This window comes from Cygnus atratus, chromosome 25 (assembly GCF_013377495.2).
Source record: "Cygnus atratus isolate AKBS03 ecotype Queensland, Australia chromosome 25, CAtr_DNAZoo_HiC_assembly, whole genome shotgun sequence".
Classification (NCBI taxonomy): domain Eukaryota; kingdom Metazoa; phylum Chordata; class Aves; order Anseriformes; family Anatidae; genus Cygnus; species Cygnus atratus.
Window position 1 is genome coordinate 1,653,150 of NC_066386.1, and position 22,081 is coordinate 1,675,230.

The 22,081-nt window shown below is 46.9% G+C and overlaps 2 protein-coding genes across 2 annotated transcripts; both read right to left on the reverse strand.

Annotated features, from left to right (window-relative positions):
- Positions 1–630: 630 nt before the first annotated feature.
- LOC118260895 (keratin, type I cytoskeletal 15-like) lies at positions 631–7,855 on the reverse strand. The gene is made up of 9 exons (XM_050715429.1): positions 7,139–7,855; positions 6,443–6,525; positions 5,691–5,847; positions 5,135–5,296; positions 4,503–4,628; positions 4,066–4,292; positions 3,394–3,491; positions 2,559–2,660; positions 631–740 (listed from the first exon to the last, which is right to left on the reverse strand). The coding sequence occupies exons 1-9, from the start codon at positions 7,853–7,855 to the stop codon at positions 631–633; spliced, it is 1,782 nt and encodes a 593-aa protein (XP_050571386.1).
- A 7,321-nt stretch (positions 7,856–15,176) lies between these two features.
- LOC118260885 (keratin, type I cytoskeletal 19-like) lies at positions 15,177–20,342 on the reverse strand. Its single transcript, XM_035571437.2, has 8 exons — positions 19,854–20,342; positions 18,885–18,967; positions 18,160–18,316; positions 17,581–17,742; positions 16,997–17,122; positions 16,636–16,862; positions 16,028–16,158; positions 15,177–15,475 (listed from the first exon to the last, which is right to left on the reverse strand). The coding sequence occupies exons 1-8, from the start codon at positions 20,340–20,342 to the stop codon at positions 15,450–15,452; spliced, it is 1,401 nt and encodes a 466-aa protein (XP_035427330.1). The 3' UTR covers positions 15,177–15,449.
- Between the last annotated feature and the right edge of the window lie 1,739 nt (positions 20,343–22,081).

The window sequence follows — 22,081 nt, forward strand, 5'->3', positions numbered from 1 at the left end:
TCTTCAGAGCTGCTCCTACAGCGCAGAGCAGCACATTGCTCCACGCAAACGTCAGTAACCTCTCCGGTGCTGCTGTATGGCCACAGGTCAGGTGGGGGCTGTAAATCGCCCTATAAAAGCCAGGAAGCACGAGCTCAGCAGAGATGCCTTGGCTCTTGGAGGAGGTATGAGAAGCAGGGCTGCTCTCTTGAGACTATTATTTAATTTGGGCTGTTAGTTTATTATCCTGTCTAGTCGGGTGTAAGAAAGAAGTTGTCACAGCCTCCAACAGGTGGAAAAGGAGCAGAGCAAACAGGGAAGGTAGGTTTAGGGTTAGCTAGCAATATAGAGGCACACGGGATTTGATGCTGCAGAGGTTTTACAATGAAGTGGGTGATTTTGCAGTCGGATGGAGTTGGGGGAATCCTTGCAAACAGGATCGGCGTTGCCTCTTTGCATGTTAGATCAGAGATATCAATAAATGTTTATATATAAAGTAGTCCTTGATGAAGGTTGGCCAGTTGCTCAGACACCCATAGCGGCAGTGGTCAGAAGAATTTTATTTTTATCAAGACTAGTCACATTGGCTGAGAGCCTGGTGTCAGGCAATGCAGTGAATCACTGGCACGTATCTGCCTACAACTCGGGTGTTCAGGATTCCCATTCCCACGGTCTCCCACTCGATCGGCGTTTCTCAACCTCCTCCAGCAGGTGATGCCTCCCTCGGAGTGAAACAGCACAGCTCATGACTCCAGCATCTTCTGCAAAACCAAGAGAGAAAAACTGATGCCAGTGATAATCCTATCTGGTTTCTTTTGTTTGTGTTCAAGGAGATGAATCAAGAAATGCAAAGGATAAAGAATAAATGATTTAAAGAATTAAAGAATGGACAGGGCTGATGTGAGGAGCCCTCTGAATTATTTTCAAGTGAAATTCCCCCCAGAGTTCATTTCAGCAGTTCAGCCCATGGAAGTTCTGGCACAGACCCCACACTTATTTATCCTCGACAGAACTGAAAAGCCCTGTGTGGGGTGCAGCATGGGAGCGGGCAGAGGGAACCCTCTGGCCCATTAGCACCCATCCAGGGCATAAAAGAGGGACCCGTGGCTGTAATTAAAGCAAGGAGAAGAGGCTCGATCTCTAAGAGCACCTTTAACCTGTGAGCCATCCCTCTGCTGTGAGATCTGTAACCAGCCCCTAAAACTGGCTTGGGAATCTTTTCCCTTGGTTTTCTTTTTATTTCTCTCATCCTGCCAAGACGCACTGGGTTTTGTAAAAGTACATCCTCAATGTGAATAGTTTGCCAGGCTTCACCTAAAATCTCTGTTCATTGTTATACAATAAAGATGCCCTGAAGTGGAAATGCAGAGAAGAGGCCAAGTACTGCACAGCTCCCATGGCTGTGCTCGTTAAAACCAGGCTGTGAATCCTTCTTTTGTAAGACTGTATGCCTGCAATTTGGTTCCTACCCCAGCTTTATGAATTTATTTTACAGTGCAGATAGCTACTGCCACAAAATAGAGTTAGGCTATTGCTGAACTTTGGACTCTTCTTATCTGATGTGAACCCATGCAGGCAGCACTCAAAATGTGTTCATTTGTAGTCTTCGGTGTTTTGCCCGGTTACTCTTAAACGGTGAATATGCCGCTGCAAACTTTTGGGTCTTTTGCATAATCTAATTGAGTTGTTACTGTGCACTCGTGTAGGGCTGACGTTTGTAACCGGTTCATATGGAGATGTGTGCTAAAAGAAATTGTGTCAGACACAGCTTTCTGGTTGCATCAGAGAGAAGTAAAGGTTTATTAGAGGATGTTTCTTTCCGTAAGAATACCAATCACGGTAGAGATTAACTCAGGTAACAGTGATTAGGCACAGAAATTCAGATGGAAGAAGCAGGTGGACCATCCAGAGAGTTCGGATGAGCCCACGGAGTGAACAGTGCTGAGTTATAGAGCTAGGGCTCGCCCTTGCTCTTCACAGAGGCGTGATCAGATGTCCAGGTACGTTCTGCTTGGTCAGAAGGTTCTGCAGTGGAAGATGCCAGCTTTGCCCATCAGTGCTTCCTAAAACTCCCTGTGGAAAGGCGAAGGGAAGCAAGATTTTTTTTTTAAGAAGTGTTATCTCATTCGGCATTTTTAATCTTTTTGTTACTTTGTAATTATAGGCTGGGCAGTTCTCAATGGACTAGATTTTTCGCAGTGTCAGGCTTCATATCTGTCCATGCATGCACATCTGCAGCTTTGTCATGTTGAACACATGAGCCTGCTTCTGCTCTCCCCTCTGTAAGTGTAAATCAGGAGTCACTCTTTAAATTTAGAGCGGCTGTAGCAGTCTAAATCTAATACAGATGGACTTAGAATCTGTATTTGTTTGTCCGGGTATTTACACCAATTCTTTAAAAATTAAAGTAGGATGGCACGTCATATATTTTAATCTTGCCTACCAAACATTAGCACACACAGGACTGTTGCAAGTCAAGCAGAATGTTTGATCAAAGCTTTCTAAAAATTATGACTTTGGGCTCATTTTCAGTATTTTCAGGCATTTGTTTGGGATGCTGTCAGGACCTGAATCCTTACCTGATCTTATAGTTTTTATGGCCTCGGACACTTCCTCCATTGTTGCTCCTCTCTCCAGTGTTTTGTTCCCTTCCAGGCAGAGCTTCAGGTTTTCAGCACCTCCTGGAACCACAGCCATGAAATCAGACATGGAAAAGACCTTTTGTCACTCCCCATCTTCTGCTGCTTTAGGACTTCGGCAGCTAATGCTCCTTTTATTTTAAATGTCATGAGTGTTGCAGCTATTTTACTCTGCTTTAATCATGTTGCTCTCTTAATACCCATTACATTTCTAACATTTGGCTTCATTCTGATACTACTGACTTCTCTGGTTCCCTGTATGCTTTCAGTTGGGCTTTAGTTTTCCTTTTCCTCCTTTGTTTCCTCCTACACATCCTCTGATGAAGCTCTTCATAACATCCTTTACACTTGAGTCACTTGTGAAAATGCCACCATGTTCACTGTGTTACTGTTTAAGAACAAATGTCGGAGTATACTTAAAACATGATGGTGAAAGAAACAGCAAAAATGTCTCCAGGTTTCCAAATGTGGAAGGATGTTGTCAAACCCTTCACTGCTGTTTCGAGGGAGAAGTTAATGGAAGGATGTACACTTTTATTCCAGTTCTTACCTTGGCTTTCACAAGATTTGCCAGAGTGGGAGTGGGAAGACGACGAGTGGGAGAGGCAGGATTTTCCCCCTCCTCCTCCTCCTCCACCTCCACCTCCTCCACCTGAAATTCTTCCACAGCCTCCCCCTCCAGCTCCTCCTCCACTCCCTCCTCCGCCGCCTCCAGAAGCTTTTCCGCAGGATCCTCCAGTTCTTCCTCCACTGCTTCCTCCGCCTGAGGACCAACTGCTTCCTCCTCCACTGCTTCCTCTCCCAGAAGACCAGCTAATTCCTCCGTGGCCCCCTCCTCCTGAGGATCCGCCACCAGCTCCTCCCTGTGACGAGCTGTAAGAAAGGAACAACACACACACACAATTTATAGCAGCAGGACTGAGGTCCAACATCCTCGTGACTTTATCGAGGCCACTTTTGGACTTTTCTCTATGGCTGAGAAAGCACTGCCATGTGAAACGTGTTCTAGACAACTGCTTTTAAACATCCCTAAGCAAGAACAAACTAACTGATCTGCACAGAAGAAGAAAAAGAAAGAGAATGAATGGCTTTAGCTGTCTTTCAAGCGTCAAAAATTTGTACTTTGAGTATTTAGAAAGTACAGTTATTCTCTTGCTTGTCTTTCATTTTCATATATAACTTAATAGTTCCTGATTGTACTTAGGGGTACAGAAGGCAAATAATAGTTTTAAATACTTTTCTGCATGTTTTTGTCCAGTTCACTATAAGTATAGAATAATACAGCTTTGTGCACTGCCAGCTAAGCTGTAGATTCAGTGTAAATTCTTGTGGTTGTAGTAAATATCCTGATGATGAATCAGTTGCACTGGTTCCTAATATAAATATTATTACTATCATCTCCACCTGTTGGCAGAGATGGCATGTTAATTAATCTGAATGTGCGTACCCGATGCCATGCTGTCCCTCCTGCAGCAGTGCGCGGTACTGAGCGATCTCCTGTTCCAGGCGGGTCTTGATGCCCAGCAGCATCTTGTACTCTTCGTTCTGGCTCTCCATCTCGCAGCGGATGCTGGCCAGCTCCTCCTCCAAGGGGCCGATCATGCTCTGGATCTGCTGCAGCTGCATGTTGTAGCGACGTTCCGTGTCTTCCAGGTTGGATTGCAAAGACCGTACCTGAGAATGAAAGAAAAAGTATGGTGTTTATGGAACTGTAGCAAGATGAGCCCTTCCTTATGCCCCAAATGAGAAAAATCTTTGATGGTGTCAAATGCGCCAAGCATCTTATTCTTTCCGCATGGAGTGCTAGCTATAGCTCCAGAGAGCTGTATCTCCTGTGATTCCAGCAACTCGCATTTCAGAAGGTCAGAAGCAATTATTGCATACCATGCTGAGCTGAGACTGCAGCTCGATTTCCAGGCTCTGATAGTCACGTCTCAGTGCAGAGATCTGCTGGTTGCTTGATTCCAGTTCCTGACCACTTGAGTGGACTTGTTGACTCACTTCCTCCATCTGAAAAATGAATATACATTCTTGGAGTTTTTTAGGTTTACTTACAATATGTCACCCATCAGAGGGATTCTACCATTTTTATCCTAAAAGCAATTGAATAAATGGGATTTGGGATTTTTCATCTACATGAAGTTCTTACCAAAAGTTGGTGTTATTTTGCTTTTCTAATGTGAACATTCAAACCGTAATCTTTCTGGGATGCAGAAAACATACCTAACCCCCTTTTGTAAGAGAGAAACATGGGCTCAATGATCTTTGTGGGTCCCTTCCAACTCGGGATATTCTATGATTCCATGAGAAATAATAAGTTTTCATTCTATTGTACTGATTTCTACTTATATAAACTAAGGAAAATCTATGTGAATATTCTAGATGCTTTTGACAATGTTTATAATGAAATAAATCAAGATAGCCTATTTCCTTACTGCAGTGACTGTTCAGGTGAGCATGCCTGAGGAAAATTGCTTTTTGAAACATTCAGTTTCATGCAGTGCTCTGTCATTTACCTTGCTCTCATACCACCTTTCAACCTCTTCACGGTTTTTCTGAATAATATGTTCATATTCTTGTCTCATATCGTTCAGTTTCTTCAGCAGATCCTCTCCTGGAGCAGCATTGACCTCCACATTCACATCACCACCAGATTGGGTTTGCAGTGATTTAATTTCCTGCAGAGAAAACCCAGGCCCAAGGCAAACAAACAAAAAAAACAAAAGGTGAAATTACATTGTGAAAGAGTTTTGGAGTCATTTAACTTCCTCTGAAGTCATAAACTATCCTAGAGCCAATCAACAATGTTTTGTTTTGTTTTTTTCTTGTTGCAATTATTCGGCCTTGACTTCCCAGACACTGCTTGTGGAGAGGGCCTGTGCTAAGAGATACCCTGGAAGAGCCCGGGCCTGGCACTGAGGCTGTCTCAGGCTGCCTCTTGCTGAGCTGCTGAACATTAGGAAAGCAGGGAAGGCTCTTTGGTGCAGCAAATGTCACCTGGGAAGCCTTTATTTCTAGTATTGGAAGTGTTCTTGTTTTCCCCTCCAGTTTGAGGAAGGATCTGGCTCTCACCTCCTCATGGTTCTTCTTGAGGCTAATCATCTCCTCCTTCAGGGACTCAAATTGCATCTCCAGGTCAGACCTGCTCAGAGTCAGATTATCCAACAAGGGTCGCAGGGTGTTGATGTCAGCCTCCACGTTCTGCCGGAGCCCATACTCTGTCTCATACCTGCACCAAGGAGAAGGCAGAAACGTCAGCCCTAGTCTTGGGCTCTCAGTCCTTCTCCTGCCAACTTTATTTACAAAAAGATCACATATTCTGGTGTGACAGTGCCTGCTTTTGTGCCTGTACTTTGTAGCACGCAGCATCTCTCAACCAGCAGAATTATGAAAGCTATTACTTAAGGTTTAATGTTAATATTAAACTTTAATGTGAAAATGTATTCCATAGTCTGTTTCATCCTTTCTCTTTCTGTAGATTTTGTGTAGGCTTCTTGTGTCTGTTTCATTTGACTTTCAGTGAGAGATAATCACAATTTTTCTTCCCTTAAAAATAAAGCTTTTTTAAAGCTTTTCCCTAAACACGTTTTAAAAAAATCATTCTTTGCTTCCACAGCCATAGGGAGTATTCCCATTCAAGACTGTTACAGGAGTAATGAAGAGTTTTGATGTCTTACAGAATATTTCACATGTGCTGTCATGGAGCCAGAAGGAACCCTAGGCTCTGTGGATTGATATTTCTGTGTTGAATGAATTTCTGAGAGAAGGTTGGGGCAAGCAGGAGGGAGGAAGTCAAAGCCTGGAAAAGAGAAATACGTATTTACTTTATCCTGAAGTCTTCTGCAGTCATCCTTGTGTTATCCAGGTCCAAAAGTATCCTGTTGGTTTCCACAGCTGCAGTCACAAGCTAGAAGAGAAGAAGATACGCTGAGGACAATTTTCCCTGTGAATCTCTCAGGCTTGCACAAGAGACACACATAGGAACGTGATGTCCCAGGTGTCTGAGCATTTCCTACATAGAAGGGCCTAGAAAAGTCATCTACGGTGCAAAACAAAGAGGTACCATTATGAAAATAGTATCAGAACTGCAAAAAAAAGCATGTTTGGGGAATGCAGGAGGGGTGTGAGGAGTCCGACCAAGCGGCTTGGAGCCATCGCTGCAGCTGTGGCTCACCCGTCATGCCCACGGGCCAGGGGCTGTACTCAATTGTCAACAACTGCACACCCTGTAGGGTAGTTGTTGACGTTTTTCCTATGCTCTGAAACCCACTACAGGCATCTGAGAGCCTGCACTCACTGCCAACGAACTGGGGTGTGCTATAGGGGTGTGCATTGTTTCTCCACTTTGGGCTGGAGACAGTTGGATGCATGCACAGAAGGCAGAGTTTCAAGCACACGAGGTACTTGCAGGGAGGCACTTAGTGAATATAAAATATCCACGTTGGCTACCTCAGAGATTTTTCTCAGTCACAAAAGTCCCTCTGGTGCTTCTTAAGCTTCTGTGACGAAGAACATCCTACCTGATTTTGAAGGTCTTCGATTTCTCCATAATAGTGACTGTAGTCCTTTCTACCAGTAGGGCCTTGCTTCTGGTACCACTCCCTGATTAAATGCTCAAGCTGAGCATTTTCCTTTTCCAAATTTCTGACCGTATCCAGATAGGAAGCCAGGCGGTCATTCAGGTTCTGCATGGTCAGCTTTTCGTCGTTGGACAGAATTCCCATGCTCCCTCCACCAAAGCCACCGCCGCCAAAGCTGCCACCGCTGCCAAATCTGCCTCCACTGAAACCAGCACCGCCTCCACCAAAGCTTCCTCCATAACCACCACCAAACCCGCTCCTGGCTGATCCAAAGCCTCCTCCCATGCTACCACAGCGCATTCCTCCTCCGTAACCACCACCGCTCATACCTCCGTAGCTGCCACCACTCATTCCCCCTCCAAAATATCCGCCCCCCCCTCCTCCTCTGCAGCTGCCGCCGCTCATTCTCCCTCCGTAACTGCAGTGCCTGATCCTTCCATAGCTCCCACTGCTCGCTGCCCCCCCGTAGCTGCTTCTGGAGCTTCCTCCACCACAACTGCCACCAGAAAACCTGCCGCCACCGCTTGTCCTAGCAGTGTATCTTCGTGTGGAGGCAGAGGAATACTTGCTGCCCCCTCCACCACCACTGCCGCTCGCACTGCCACCGCTGCTCCCTCGGTGGCAGCTTTTAGAGGTCTGCTTGGAGCCACAGCTCATAGTGGCAGCAGGGAAGGTTTCAGCTGGTTTTACAGTTGTTCTGGAATCATAGCTCCAAGTCCTACCCTGCCTGGTCTGAATTTATACCTGAGACAGTGGGTGTCACCATCGAAGGGAGTACCTTGCCATGTGCATTCGCAAGCCGTGGCTTTTATGCCAAGAGTAATTTGCCAAAGGGAGATGTTTGACAGTGTCAGGAAGCTTAGCCCATACTCAGAGTGTTCCTGACCGTTTGTTTGTTAACACAAAACATGTAATTTCTATTGGGTGGCTCTGAATTAGGCAGATATTTTCAGTGATCTAGTCCACTGACTTACAGTAATCGGAGTTAAACTCATCCCACTCACCTCATCCCATTTGCATCTCCTTCAGCACAACAATAAACTGTCACAATATGAGACAGTGATGAATGTTGCTGTCTCAATTCTAACATGGTCATTCCTCATGCTCTTTCCTCTTTCAGATACGTGTCAAGGAATCCCAGCTAATTCTCTGTATGTAGGCAATATCTTAATACGTTCTTGTTTATGGGTATCTTATGCCGCGTGCTCCTTATTTTTAGTCTTTTGTTGCTTTACGCCTTTTGAAAACATATCACAGGATGTATTTTGTAGGTACACTTGAACCATTGAGACTTCTTAATTTCTCCTAAAAACATAGTGAATTTTGGCAAATATGATACATCAGCAATTTGTTCCAAACATACAGCTGCAGTTATGTTTTAGAAATAGCTAATTACAAAAAAGTTTATGTCAACAACTTGAAAATATCTCTGTGTAAAGCTGTAAGGAAGAAAAATGTGATGGGTTGTTGCAGGAAATACGTGCTCGGACCAGCTGAGGTTACAGCACGGTTGAGGGACCCGGGGAAGCATCCTGGCTCTGGGCTGGTTTCTCTCGGCACATCGGTGAAGGTGGGCGACGAGCAGTGAGGATGTGTCCTCGCTGCTGGAGGGATTGCAGAGTTTCAGCCAAGATGTTTACTTGTCTCAGCGCACATCCAAACATCCTCCCCCGTGGAGGAGGTTAATGCACAGGAACACCTGCGCTGCATTAGCTGAGTATATGCGGGCTGGGTTTTTATTGGGAAAAGACGGTCACGTACAGTAACTCAGCCTTACTCTGTTGCTATATATATCATATGGAGAGAAGATTTTGTAAATTTACATTTTGCCCTGGGGTTTCTGAAGAGTAGTGACAGTGTGGAAGATACTACTAAAAATTAACATGGATGTAACAAAAAATAAATAAATCGTGAGTTACAGTTCCGATTGCCTAGTGACAGGATGCTCAACCGATGGAGTAAAAAGCAAATAGAAACATGGAATAGAAACATAGAATGAATGAAAGATACAGATGAAAGATAGAGCTCCCCAAAGCCTCTGTTATTTATGGTGATTTAAAGGTATTTAAGGAATTCTATATTTCTTGAAATCCCTTTAATAGAAGATAAACATTATGCTGAAGAAATTAAAGGAAACACATTGTGTGAAGTGTGGTTAAGATCATATATCTATATTCCAGGCTTCATTGAAGTTCTGGTTTTGGGGATCGAGTCTGTAAGATTCACATCAAAATAACTTTTCCCTTAAGTTTTGTTTCCATTCATGGACACAGCATGACCAAAAGTAGGAACATTTACCATCTTTCATCTTTTTCTTTTAAGATTGTCGGTGACTTTTTCAAACACACAACAGCAGAGCATCCACCCTCTGCTAAGCTCTCACTGCAACCGGAGCCTCAACCACCTGAAATTTCCTGCTGGCTGCCCCTTGTGTTTGTCCCCATGCCCAGCCCCACAGGTCTTCAGCAGACTTCTGTTAGCTGCCACCGTGTAGGCTGAACTGGTTGGGTGATGTCCAACTTCCCCTATTGATTGACTGTTTTATTTTTTCCTCATTAAGCCTTTGTGATGTTGATTGTTGCTAATTTGGAGGTTTGGTTGTTATGGCTCATAGCAAGTGTTTGTGGAAACATCTTTTTATAAACACCCCTCCCAGCACACCCTCACCCACACGGTAGGGCACACCTAAAGTTTCAGCTCCTGCTCCGTGTCAGTTCTGAAATGTCCCAGGAAGCGAGGCCTTCTGCGGCCTGGGGAAACTTAAATCATTCACTGCAAAACTTGGTGGAGTCTCAGTCATGATAATTTTAGCTTATTCTGATGAGAAGTCCTTTTCTCTTGAAGCTCATGCGTCTGTCTCCTGTACTAACAGCTACTTTGGCACATGGAGCTGTGGGGTTACATTCTGCCTGTTGGCTTCCAGTTGATGATGCCCGTGTTATAAGAACATTGCTGGGTTGTTCTGTGTAATTCTGCAGAAGGGCCTTCCCTTTCCCTTTCCCTTTCCCTTTCCCTTTCCCTTTCCCTTTCCCTTTCCCTTTCCCTTTCCCTTTCCCTTTCCCTTCCCTTTCCTTATGCTTATTGCATCTTTTGTATTAGCTATTCCTTTTGTGTGGACTAAGCTCTGTGTCTTCCGTTCACAAGCAGAGCATGTTTGCTTTGTTTAAGCATCAGTGAATATCCTTGGGCACAACGTACTTCACAGCTTGATGCTTGGCTACTGAAAGGAAGACGTGGTGCCACTTTTCCCCCAGAATCCTTGCAGGTAACATGCCTCCAGAGTGATGACTGGCTCCTTAAAACTCAGGAAGCCTGATGGGTTCCCTGTGCCTGCACTCATTGGGATCAGAGAGAGATGTTATGGAGCAAATGGTTCCTGAAAGGAATGTTTTATTTCAAATCGGCTGTAGGATGGAAGTCCTCTCCACCAGCTCTTTTATGAAATGGTAGTTTTCTCTGCAGTTATGTCTCATAGGACTGTCCAGGCATCTGCAAGCATACTGAGCTAACGAGAGGATCTTAGATAATGTTTTCTGCAAAATCCAGAAATAAGTGCTACCAGAGAGAACAAGGAGGACTGGAAAAATGGTAACATCAGTGAGATTTCAACAAACTCTGCAGGAAGTGCAAAGAACCCCAGTAGCACCTGTGAAACGGGACACAGAAACGTTATGAAATTTCGGGCTGGAGCTGCTCATTGCAGCATCGAGCTGCTGCTGCAGAAGCGCATCACGGCACGGCCACCCGGAGCCAGCGCGCCCTTTGCTGACCACCCTGCGGTGCGGTGAGAACACAAGAAGTCATGAGGGCTTCCTCTGGCGTTGCCCCGTGATGCCCTGCTTGTAGCCCACTTCACTTCCCCACCTCGGTGGTTCTTCTGGGCTCACCGGTGCTGGAAGCAGGCACTGGCATAACTTCTGCCCCCACTGAGAGCAGTTCTCAGCCAGCAGCAGCTGAGGAAAGCTGAGCGGCTAAGCCAGATTCTTTGTTTGTGGCCAGCAAATGTCTCCGACACAGGTGTTGGCCCTGCCTGATCGATCACATTCAGGTGGAGTCTCAACTAGGTTGGTTATTGAGTACAAACTAACTCTTCTGGAGTCTTTTGCACTTGAGAGACCTCTGAAATGCTGCCTCAGAGAAGCTGTGATGCCTGTGCCTCCCACATGGGTATAGGGAAAGAGGCGTGGACTGAACTGCAAGCTGAGATTTAAAACTTGGGACTTGTTTTGAAACAGAATATTTTTTTTGGCACTGAGCATCCAGAATGGAGAAAACATACAGTCACAACGTACCCTCAGAGCTGAGAGTTTCGTGGCATTCAGGACAAGCTGCTCTTGTGCATTGACTGACATGCTTCAGGGCACAGCCGGAATGGAAGAGGGTGGAGGAGGAGGAGGAGGATGCTTTGAGGGCAGATGACACCACAGCTGTTTGCAATGAGGTTTCTTCCCTTTTCCTGTGATGGAAACGTTACGAGCTGCTGCCCAGAAGAGGCTGGTGGACTACTTAAGCCTGAAAGGCTCTCCCAGTGTGGGCATGAATTCCTCCAGTGCACCCAGAGTGCAGGATGGCCGTGTGCTGTGCAGCAGGGCAGATGTGTCCTGGCTGCAAGCAGAGGCCGGCAGAGAAGGAAGGGAGTCTCCTTCCTCTGGGGTGCAGGGGCAGGAGTAAGGGCTGGAAAAGCCCCTTTGGCCACCTGGAGGGTGGGCTTAGCACATGCAAGCTCCTGCCTGCTCCTATGGCACCATCATTTCTGTATTCACAGCCTGCTTTGGGGTTTAGGAGAGGTTTAGGAGAAGGTGCTGAGGCTGCTGAGCACATCTGTGGGGTACGACTGCACCGGTACCCGGCCTTTGCTGTGCTTCAGGGTGATGAATCCTTTTCTGTCCTTCCTACCTCTGGTCAGATCTGTCAGGAGAAGTCCTTTTGCTTATGTTCCTACGGAGAAAAACCATGGAAGATCTATCTGGGGAACGTGACTCATTCACTTAATTATACATTATAAACTAACTCCCATTATATAATCATCAAGCAATTTTATTAACACCAGGTAATTCCAGGGGACGGTATTTCTCCATAGTAAAGAAGAAACCCAGTCCCTGCAGTATGACTTGGTGGGAGGGAGCACATTGTTCTCGTTCCAAGGACGGACACTGCTCTTCCACTGCGGATCAGCTGCCTGCTGCTTCGCATGAAACTGCTCTCCTCTCCATTACAATGTAAATGGTGAGATTTTGTTCTTACCTCAGTAAACTCCAGATGTTTGAAAACTGGAAAATCTGAGAAAAACTGATTCAGGTTAGTTGAATCATATTAGGGCTGGATCATGTTCATTATTTTAACAGTGCATCAGCTGAGAGTTCCATACAAAAGGTAATTGCTACCTAACGAGTCCCAGGTTTTTTCCTCTGTAATGAGGGCACAGAGTGCTTTGAAATCTGTTTTTCCCACAAGCACAGCTGGTGGTGCCTGGCAGCAATTCCCTCCCAAATTTTAGGGGTTTGAAAATGTCAGTACCAACTATTTCTAGCAAAAATTTCATTTTCTCTAAGTTCATTTTTGTATTAGAAATTGTTGGGTAAAAAAACCTGTCCCATCCTTGTCCTACCAGTGAGATCGATGGCTGAGAAAGATATTGTGTTGTTCCCACAGGAGCTTGTACAGCTGCCACGAACCCAGCAGGAGCATCTTCAAATATTTTTAGCATTACTTAGCGGCACGGTACACAGAATGCGTCGTTCATTCTGCTTCTGCTTGTGTTTATTTATGGCCACATCTAATAAAATAAAGCAGCGCCTTTCCAGAGCTCCGAAAAATTCCATCTAGCCCATCTGCGTACGGCCATTCCCTGCATGCCAAATCACTTCTTCAGAAGCGAAGGTTTTTAAAATACCTGTTTTGAAGTGGGGGAGCGAGGCCCCACCTCTACTGCGCTGTTCTGCAACGTAGGGTGTAGCCCTGGGCACCTGCCCGCGCCCCGAGATGCGCGGCCGGGGGGCTCGTTGTGCCTACAAGGCACCCGCCCGGTGCTGCTGGCAGCCCGAGCACGGGGTGTTCCCCACCCACCAGCCACCCCACAGCCCCCCTGGTTTGGGGTCTGCGCTGTCCTAGCCAGCAAACAGCTCTCCAGCAGGAAAACAACCAGTTCTTGCGTGCCGCCTTCTGGATCTGTTACTCATTCGGTATTGCAGGAACCAGTGCTGATGAAACCGTAAAGGGCACCTTCAAAAGCTCCACCACCCACTGGAACGATGGTGATTATGATAGGAGCAGTAATTAGGTGAGTCAGAGCTGTGAGAGGGACTTGGACTGTACGAACCCTTCGTCGGGGACTTTGTTAGTTTGGGTCTGAGCAGCCCTTTGCGCAGCCGGCTCAGGGCTGCCTCTTTGGCAAGACCTTGGCAAGGGCTCGGAGCTGCAGCTCTGCCACCCTGCGGAGAGCCTGGCTGCCACCACACGCTGCAAAACAGCCCAGCACCGTCCGAAAAACATCCGTGGGTGTCAGCAAATGGGTGCAGCGAGTTTCGGGGTGGCTTCAGCCCTGGGCACGGCCACGCAGGGGAATGATGTGGGGTCTTCAAAGGCAGGAACAAAACCGCGTTGTGTCCTGCAAGTCACTTTGGCAGTATCAGGCCACATCAGCCTTGCTTGCCGTGAATGTGACCACTAAATAGAGCAGACGGGTAGCCTCTGTCTGTGTGTTTAGCTACCGGCACCCCTGCAGCACGCCTCTGCTCGGGCACCCGCTGGCAGCCATGGCAAGAGCTGAGAGCCCCCCAGAGCTGGATGTTGGTGGCCTCCGGCCTCACCCATGGCCCTGGCAGTGAGAAGTGATGTGTGGGGACTTGTGGGGACACCTGGGGATGTTGTGGGGACACCCGGGGATGTTTTGGGGATGCATGAGGATGCATGGGGACACCTGGGGACATCTGGGGACGCGTTGTTCCTGCGTGCTGGGGGCCTGGCCGGCCAGCACCCACCTTCCCGAGCGCTCCACGTGGCAATTTGTCTATCGCAGGGCGTTAATTCCTGGTATCACACCCTGATTTTATCACCTACCAGCACCGCCCGGCCGGCCACTGCGGCTGCCGGCCGCCACCAGCCCCAGCCCTCCGGAGCCGGCCGGGCCTCCTGCAGCGAACGGCTGACACCTGGCGGAGCCGAGCCGAGCCGAGCCGAGCCGTGCCTTGCCCGTGCCCGTGTGCGCGTGCCCGTGCCCGTGTGCGCGTGCCCGCCGCTCCTGCCCGCGCCTCCCCGGCCGCGCCGCCAGGGGTCGCCGAGCTGCGGCTTTGGGGAAACGCACTTGGGTTTGGGCTCCGAGTATTTTGTATTTCTTAATTTCTCGGCCACCCCAAAGTCTTTTACACGTCTGTAGGTCTGAGACGTGTTTGTGCTGTGCTGGTGTGGGCTGTAAAATGGGCTTTGGGGTCGTCTGCTTTTCCCACAGGGGTTTTTCACTCGTTTCAGGCTTTTGGTCTTAAAGGGGATAGGTTCAGACTGGGCGTGAGGAGGAATTCTTCACTGTGGGGGTGTGAGGCACTGGGACAGGCTGCACGGAGAGGCTGTGCTGCCCCATCCCTGGAGGGGCTCAAGGCCAGGCTGGATGGGCCTTGGCCAACCTGATCCAGTGGGTGGCGTCCCTGCCATGGCAGGGTTGGAGTTAGATGAGATTTAAGGCGCCTTCCAACCCAAACCATTCCCTGATTCTGTGATCTGCCTGCAGGAGCTGCCCGGGAGGAGCTGCCCGAGCCCTGAGAGGTGTTTGAAGTCGCTCTCTAGCTCCCGCTGCCAAAACCGCTTTGCTCCCTGTGGTGCAGATCCCAACCATTTCTGGGGCCCCTTGTGCGTGGCTTCCCAGCTTCTGCTGCTGGGGCCATTGCAGAGGCTGACAGGCCTGGCCGGGGATGTGGTTTGCACCTGGACCGGCCCCTGCTTTGCTAAAGGAACTCAGTTTGCAGACACGGGTTTGTTGATTGCATCAGGCAGAAGCAAAGTTTTATTAGAGAAGGTTTTTCACCAGCAGGTACATGAGTGATCCTGACTAACTCAAGTAACTTCTAGGGATTGCAGCATTACAGAACAGAAGTAGCAGAACAGACAAAGGGGAGGCCCCTGACAGGCCCCCTGAGATACATGGCAAAGCATCGCACAATTACTTCTACTTTCTCTCCATAGAGGCGTGCAGTGAACAGCGAGTGTTCCTGTTTTGTCTGTGGGGTTCTCTGTACGTCACCTTCTAGTCCATGCATCCTCAATCACAAATTCTCCTGCAGGTCACTGGAGAAAAAAAATGAGAAACATTATTTTGATTTGGACAGAGACAAGATCTCTCAAATAACAACAAAAATTAGGCTGTGTAGTGCCCTTATTTCAAGAGCAGACTTTGTTAAGCAGGTGGCAGACAACCCAGGGAAACCCAGAAATTCCCTAAATAATTGTGTTTTGTTGGGAATTTGCAGTGATAAAGTTTCAGACTTGAGTTACAGTGGCAGACCCATTGGCCAAGCCCTGTTTGGCTGTCTTCTGCGTTACTTCCAGATCTTTTCCCTATGTCTCTCCAGCTTTCTCCTCCTAGTCCTGCTGCTCCCTCCTGTTTCTCATCTGCTTTCTGCTGCTCCATTTCCACCAGAGCTCTGCTTAACATATTTCTTAGTGACACTGACGATTTTGCACTGTAGTTAGATCCACCATAACATCCCATACCTGCAGCGCAGTAACTCTCTGGGAGTGTATTAATAATGTCTTAGCAGATTGTGTTGCCCCCTGGCCTTACTACTAAGGAACAAACTGGAAAAAAATGTTTTCTTTTTGTGGAAACCGGACTCTTACCCTGTATGTCTCCGGTCTTGCAGGGTGGGACTTGCGGCTGGCAGTGGGAAGATGAAGTTGTAGTATAGGTGTGGCTTGTCCTAATGACTCCTCCTCCTACGCCAGTTCCTACTCCAATTCCTCCTCCGTGACTAGTGGGAGAAATTTGGTGAAAGAAATAGGCAGTTTTAGAAAGTTACTTGGCACTACCAAGGGCATAAAGTGTCAGACTATGCCTTTACAGGGGTTAGAAATGTCTGAGTATTTTACACAATGCTCTGTTTTTTCATTTTGCTTTCCATTTGTGCCCCCTTTTGCCATGGAAATGGCAAAGCATTGCAATTAATTTTGTTCTAGCAGCTCTCACCCATCTTATTACAGAAAAGAGATGGTGACAAATGCTAACATAATGCTAATAGCTACAGGGCTGGAAGATTTGGTTTCTCTGCTTTGCAGATCCCAAGGAGTAACTTAGTTCAGACTTCTTCATAGTAAGGCTGATCATGAGACAGCTTTGTCATCTCAGCGAAAACATTAAGATGGGCCAAATGTGGTGTCAGATTCCAAATCCATAATTCAGATCCTTGATATTTTCCTTTATTCTGTAAAAGATTCAGGGATTTACGTACATAAGGTCCTGCTGTCCTCCTTCCAACAAGCAGCGGTAGGTCTGAATCTCCTGCTCCAAACGGCACTTGACATCCAGTAAGGTCTTGTATTCCTGGTTCTGGCACTCTATTTCCGCCCTAATTTCAGCCAATTGCTGCTCCACGCACGTGATCTGGTTCTGTAGCTCCCCGAGGAGTGTGTTGTACTGGCACTCAGTCTCAGCCAGAGAGGATTCCAGATTATTCCTCTGGTAAGCAGGACAACCAAACAAAGAAACAAGATTCATTTAAATGTCACTACGGAGTTTATTATTTCCAGTGCAGAAATGGAAGAGTTATTCACCAGTACCCTGTCACAGCTGTAAGAGAGCACACCACCCACCTGGCTGAGCTGAGCCTGCAGATCGATTTCCAGGGCTTGCAATTGGCGTCTCAGTTCGGTGACCTGGTTGTTGCACGTCTCGACCTCCTGACCGCTTGTAATAACCTCCCGATTCACCTCCTCAATCTGCAAAGCACCAAGCGAGTGTAAAGACCTTCAGAGTGCATCTGTGTAATTTGGATTTCTTTTACTGAAACAGAATACAGTGAGCAGCTAGCAAAACCAAAAGTGAGCACGGTGAGTTCTCTGTGAACTGGGCGTTAACCACCGTCTCCAACTGCTTGCTCTTTTACAAATCGCATTAACCTCATGGCTATTAAGTCTCTTTAATCCAAATGTGGGGTATTTCAGTTCCAACACCACACCACAAGGCCTCGCGGCAAATGCTGCCGTTCCAGATGGGGCATAGCAAACTGGTCAGACAGGCCCGGGTCTCCTGTGGAACACAGGATGTAAATGAGTGCTGAGCCTGGGCTTCATTGCAAAGGGCAACTGCTTATTTTCTCTGTGTCTGTTTTCTGAAATGCTCCTGTGCTCTGAAATGTGCTCGTCGGTTCGTTTCACAGCAGGCGTGTGTCGCTTACCTTGCACTCGTACCAATCCTCAACTTCCTTGCGGTTGCGCGCTATCAGTGTTTCATACTGGCATCTCAAATCCTCCAAGATTTGCCTGAGATCTGGTCCAGGGCAGGCATTGACCTCCACACTCACATCTCCAGTCGATTGTTTCCTCAGACAATTCATTTCCTGGAAATATAACCCAGATTAGACACATTTTGGCTTTTAAAACAGCATAGAAGAGCAGAGCTCGGTGGCTGAGAACAGCGCTCCCTGCCTGGCATGCCTCCCAGCTGTGGCTGTGAACCACTGAAAGACGGTGCAACTGTTTTCCCCAACAAATCTGTTGGGTAATCTCTTTTCTCACCCACTGCAGTCAGCAGCAACTTTCACCCCCTCTGGCTCTCCCAGTGCCAGTCCCAGAGAGGAGCAGCTGCCTCGGCCTGAGCTCCTGCACCACCCAGCAGGCAGGCAGGTCTGAACCCCAGACCTGTTTGATGGGAAAGCTGTGGTATGGATCGGCTCATCTTTACTTCTACATTCAGATCTTGTAGGCAAAACCTTGTATGCCAGGGCTGTGGTGCTCCTAGAGGAGCAGGAGCCTACCTCCTCGTGGTTCTTCTTCAGGCAGCAGAGCTCCTCCCGCAGCGACTCCAGCTGTGCCTCCAGGTCAGACCTGCAGAGAGTGAGCTGATCCAGGACTTGGCGTAAGCCGTTAATGTCAGCCTCCACGCTCTGGCGAAGGGCCAGCTCCGTCTCGTACCTGGTTTGTGAAAAAAAAAAAAAAAAAAAAGGCAGAAAATCAGAACTGGAACATCTCACGCGCACTCAGCTTCTGCAAAAATCTCCTCTTCCCATCTGCCTGCTCCGTACCTCGCTTTGCTGGCTAAGCTGGATGCACTGTGTGTTAGATTTCTGCCCTGCACTTGATGTCTGTTATGTGCCAGCTATTCTTCCCCATCTGTCTTTCTCCCCCTTCTGATAACTCTGTGTTTGGTATCACTCACCCAGCTGCATTTCTGCTTTGGTGATCCCGATCTGTACTGGTCTGTGATGGAAATGCACCAAGTATACCACTACGGGCCACTCCCTGCAGTGTCAGTCCCAGGCCCTAACCACCAAACACCATTGCCCAATGTTTTACCCAAGAATACTAATTATGGGATGTCTGATGACCAAGAGCAAAATGCCTTTCATCACTCCATCCTGCCCTAATGTGTTGCAGGAGACTTGTCTGCAGTCTCTGCATGGGGTGAGCTGGGACTCCGCGAGTGAGATGCGAAGGAGCAGGGAGGAGGCAACGGGGTGCATCGGCATGGAGGGGCACTCACTTCACACGGAAGTCATCAGCAGCCATCCTGCTGTTATCAATGTCCAGAATGATCTTGTTGTTATCAATGGTTGCGCAGACAATCTGGAAGAGAGCAGAGCATGAGAGATGGCTCCCTTCTCTCTGCTGCAGTACTCTACAGGTGTATCTAGGGGACAGTTAAGTATTAGCTCTTTACCGTTTCCTTTTTCCATCACCTTTCTACTTAAATTGCTTTGTTCCTTGAGCAGAGCAGCTGCAGGAGGTTGCTGTGCCTCCTTGACTAGCAGGCAGTAAAGAAGAGAGGCTGGGAGTTAGAGAGCTGTGAGAGGGGAATTCCCAGTTTCAAGGTGTGAAAGGAAAGTTCCAAAGGTGCTTCACAAAGAGGTGAGCATAAAGAACCTTCCTTGAGACATCAAAGCTCAGCTGACATTTAGGCTGGCTTGTTCTTGACTTCAAGCTTAAGGATTTTCAGGGGCGTTGGAAGGTACCTTTAAACCTAAAGATCATCTACAGCTTTCATTGGGGACATATTAGTATCAGGCTCTTTGTGCCACCACTGCAATCAACAGACAATTTTAAATACCCAACTATTTTTCACATAGCATTTATAATGCTTTATTTGATACAGCATTTGCTATGTGTGCTTTCCTCTTGCTTTACAGTTCTCATTGCTTTGCTTTTCTACTGGGCTGACACCACTGCATTTCATCAGAGCACAGTTGGTAATATTAAACTGTACAGCCAAAACACAGCGTAACAAGGCATCCTTTCTCCTTTTCAAGAGTATTATCCTACCTATATCACCTTGCAGTATGCGTCCTTGATACTCACTCATACTCAACAATGTCACAGAGGAAATTGCTACAATTTATGATTTGCAAAGACATTTTACAGCAGTAAAAATATCTTAAACAATTGCAGTAAGTTCTAAATGCAAAATAAGAAATGAACCTTAACAATGACAGGAACAACTGGAAAATGGGATTACCTGATTCTGAAGATCTTCAATTTCTTTGTAATAGCAGCTGTAGTCCCGGGGCTCACAGGAGAGGCCCTGTGTAGCATACCACTCTCTGATTCTGCATTCCAGTTCAGCATTTTCCTTCTCCAAGCACTTCACCTTGTCCAGATAGGAAGCCAGGCGATCGTTGAGGTTTTGCATGGTCACCTTCTCATCGCAGGATGAAAGCAAACAGTCGCCACCAAGACCACCAACAACCACACCGCCTCCAAGGCCAAACCCGAGGCCATTGCCATAGCAGTTGCCACCTCCATAGCTCCCACCAGCCAAGCTACCAACACTCAGTCCCCCTCCATAATTCACTCCACCGCAGTAGCTCCTTCCAGAAAAACCTCTGCCACTGCCTATCCCATAGGAAGAAATCCGTGCTCCACCACCACCACCAATGATACAGCTGCCACCACTGCTCCTGCCTTTGCTAGACACAGTAATCGTCTCCTTAATGTTGCAACTCATGGCGACAGCAGTTGGAAATGCAAGCAGAAGCCCAAAGCAAGTTGCACAGCTTGATATTGAATCAGACTGCGAGTTGTCCGCTGCCACGAAACTCTATTTATACCTTCCACAGTGGGTGTCACCACTGGCTCCTCTTCCCATAAGGCTGGCTACTCTAGCCATTGGTGCCAAGAATAATTTCTCAAAGGGAAGTTTCCTTTCAAGATTCCCCATAGACAAGGAAGATACTTTACATGTCTCTTGCTTATTTCAAAAATACATTAGCAATAATGTTTTATGAATCATCAGCTTTTTGTTTATGATGCAAACTTTACAACATTAAGCCAGGAAAAACACTGTCCTAAATTATATACCAGGAAGAAATCATTAAAGGTTATTGCATCAAAGAGCTCTTTATCTCTCATTAATTTATTTTCATCTTATTTTGAGTTGAATAAGCAGTTTTCTTACAGGGTGCTGATGTTTGAATATGTAAGATGAAAAAGAAAAAATACATACGAAGTTTGACTCTCGAATGATGTATGAGGAATGATGTAAGAACTTTGTGGAAAGATCAGAGACAGAAAGATTAACCTTTAAGTCTCTCCACTGGCGAAATAACAATTCCCAAAAACTCAGCTAAGAGACGTGACGCTGTGGAATGGGCTCTTAATGGCCACGGACGAAAGATTCTTCATTTGTGATCTGGGCTCTCCAGCAGTTCACAAAGAGTTTGCTTCTTTATATGGAAAGCATAAAATAACATCCTAGGACTTTAAACATTGTCCTGCCACTCAGTGAAAGATGTATTTTTATTTTTTTTTAAACACTGAATGGGGCTGGAAACATCCCATGGGCAATGTCTCTGTCAATATGTGCTACATGCTTCCGAGACGTTTGAGACCACTGTTCTAGGAAATATAAAGACAGAATTGCTGATGAAGCTGGCGGAGCAATTGTTACCCACTACAGTTCTGGACTGGTTTGGAAAAGATGGATTAAATAAAACCAGAGGTTCTCCTCTAACCCTAATGTCTCCAAATCTTAGCTAGGCAGAGAAAGAAAAAAGCAAAAATCCTTCCACTCGTCTAACACCAAAATATCCAGGCTAAGCTCATTTTCCTGAGATATTTGGCTAAGACACAAGTGCAATGGCCTTCTCTGTAGGGAGAACCTGTTTTTAGCCACTGTTGAGCAAGAGGCAGGCGTTCCACGGCTCCCTGAAACTAACCGTTCCCTGTAAGAAATTCTCCAAGCCTGCTTCCCCAGAGAACAAGTGAGATGAAACTCCTGCTCACATCCCCACTCCACGTCAGGACGGCAGATTGGGGTAGCTGTTATGGCAAGTAAATAATCCCATTTACTGAAGGACTGAAGTGTCCCAGTATTCATGGATTTTACCATCATTTATTGCTCTTACTCTAGTTATTCCTTTGTAAGGATGCCTCCTCTTATCTCTGTATCCTGTCACTGTGCCAGCAGTGAAAGCTGGCAGTATTCCTGTGATATCTCCAAGTAGGCTGGAGACAGAGTTGTGGAGGCACTTGCTCCAAGTGCTTTACTCAGAGACAAGGAGCACGCCTCTGGCAGAGTCTGCGGATGCTGAACCCAGGTCTCCTGGATCCGTCTGCAGTGCCTGAATGTCAGCCTGCCCTTCCTTCCACCTTGTGCTCTGCGCAGTGCCTAAATGCAAAGGAGCCAAGCTAAGAATAGGTAAAAACTTTAATAAAAAGTTACTGTGCATAGAAAGGAATATCTGA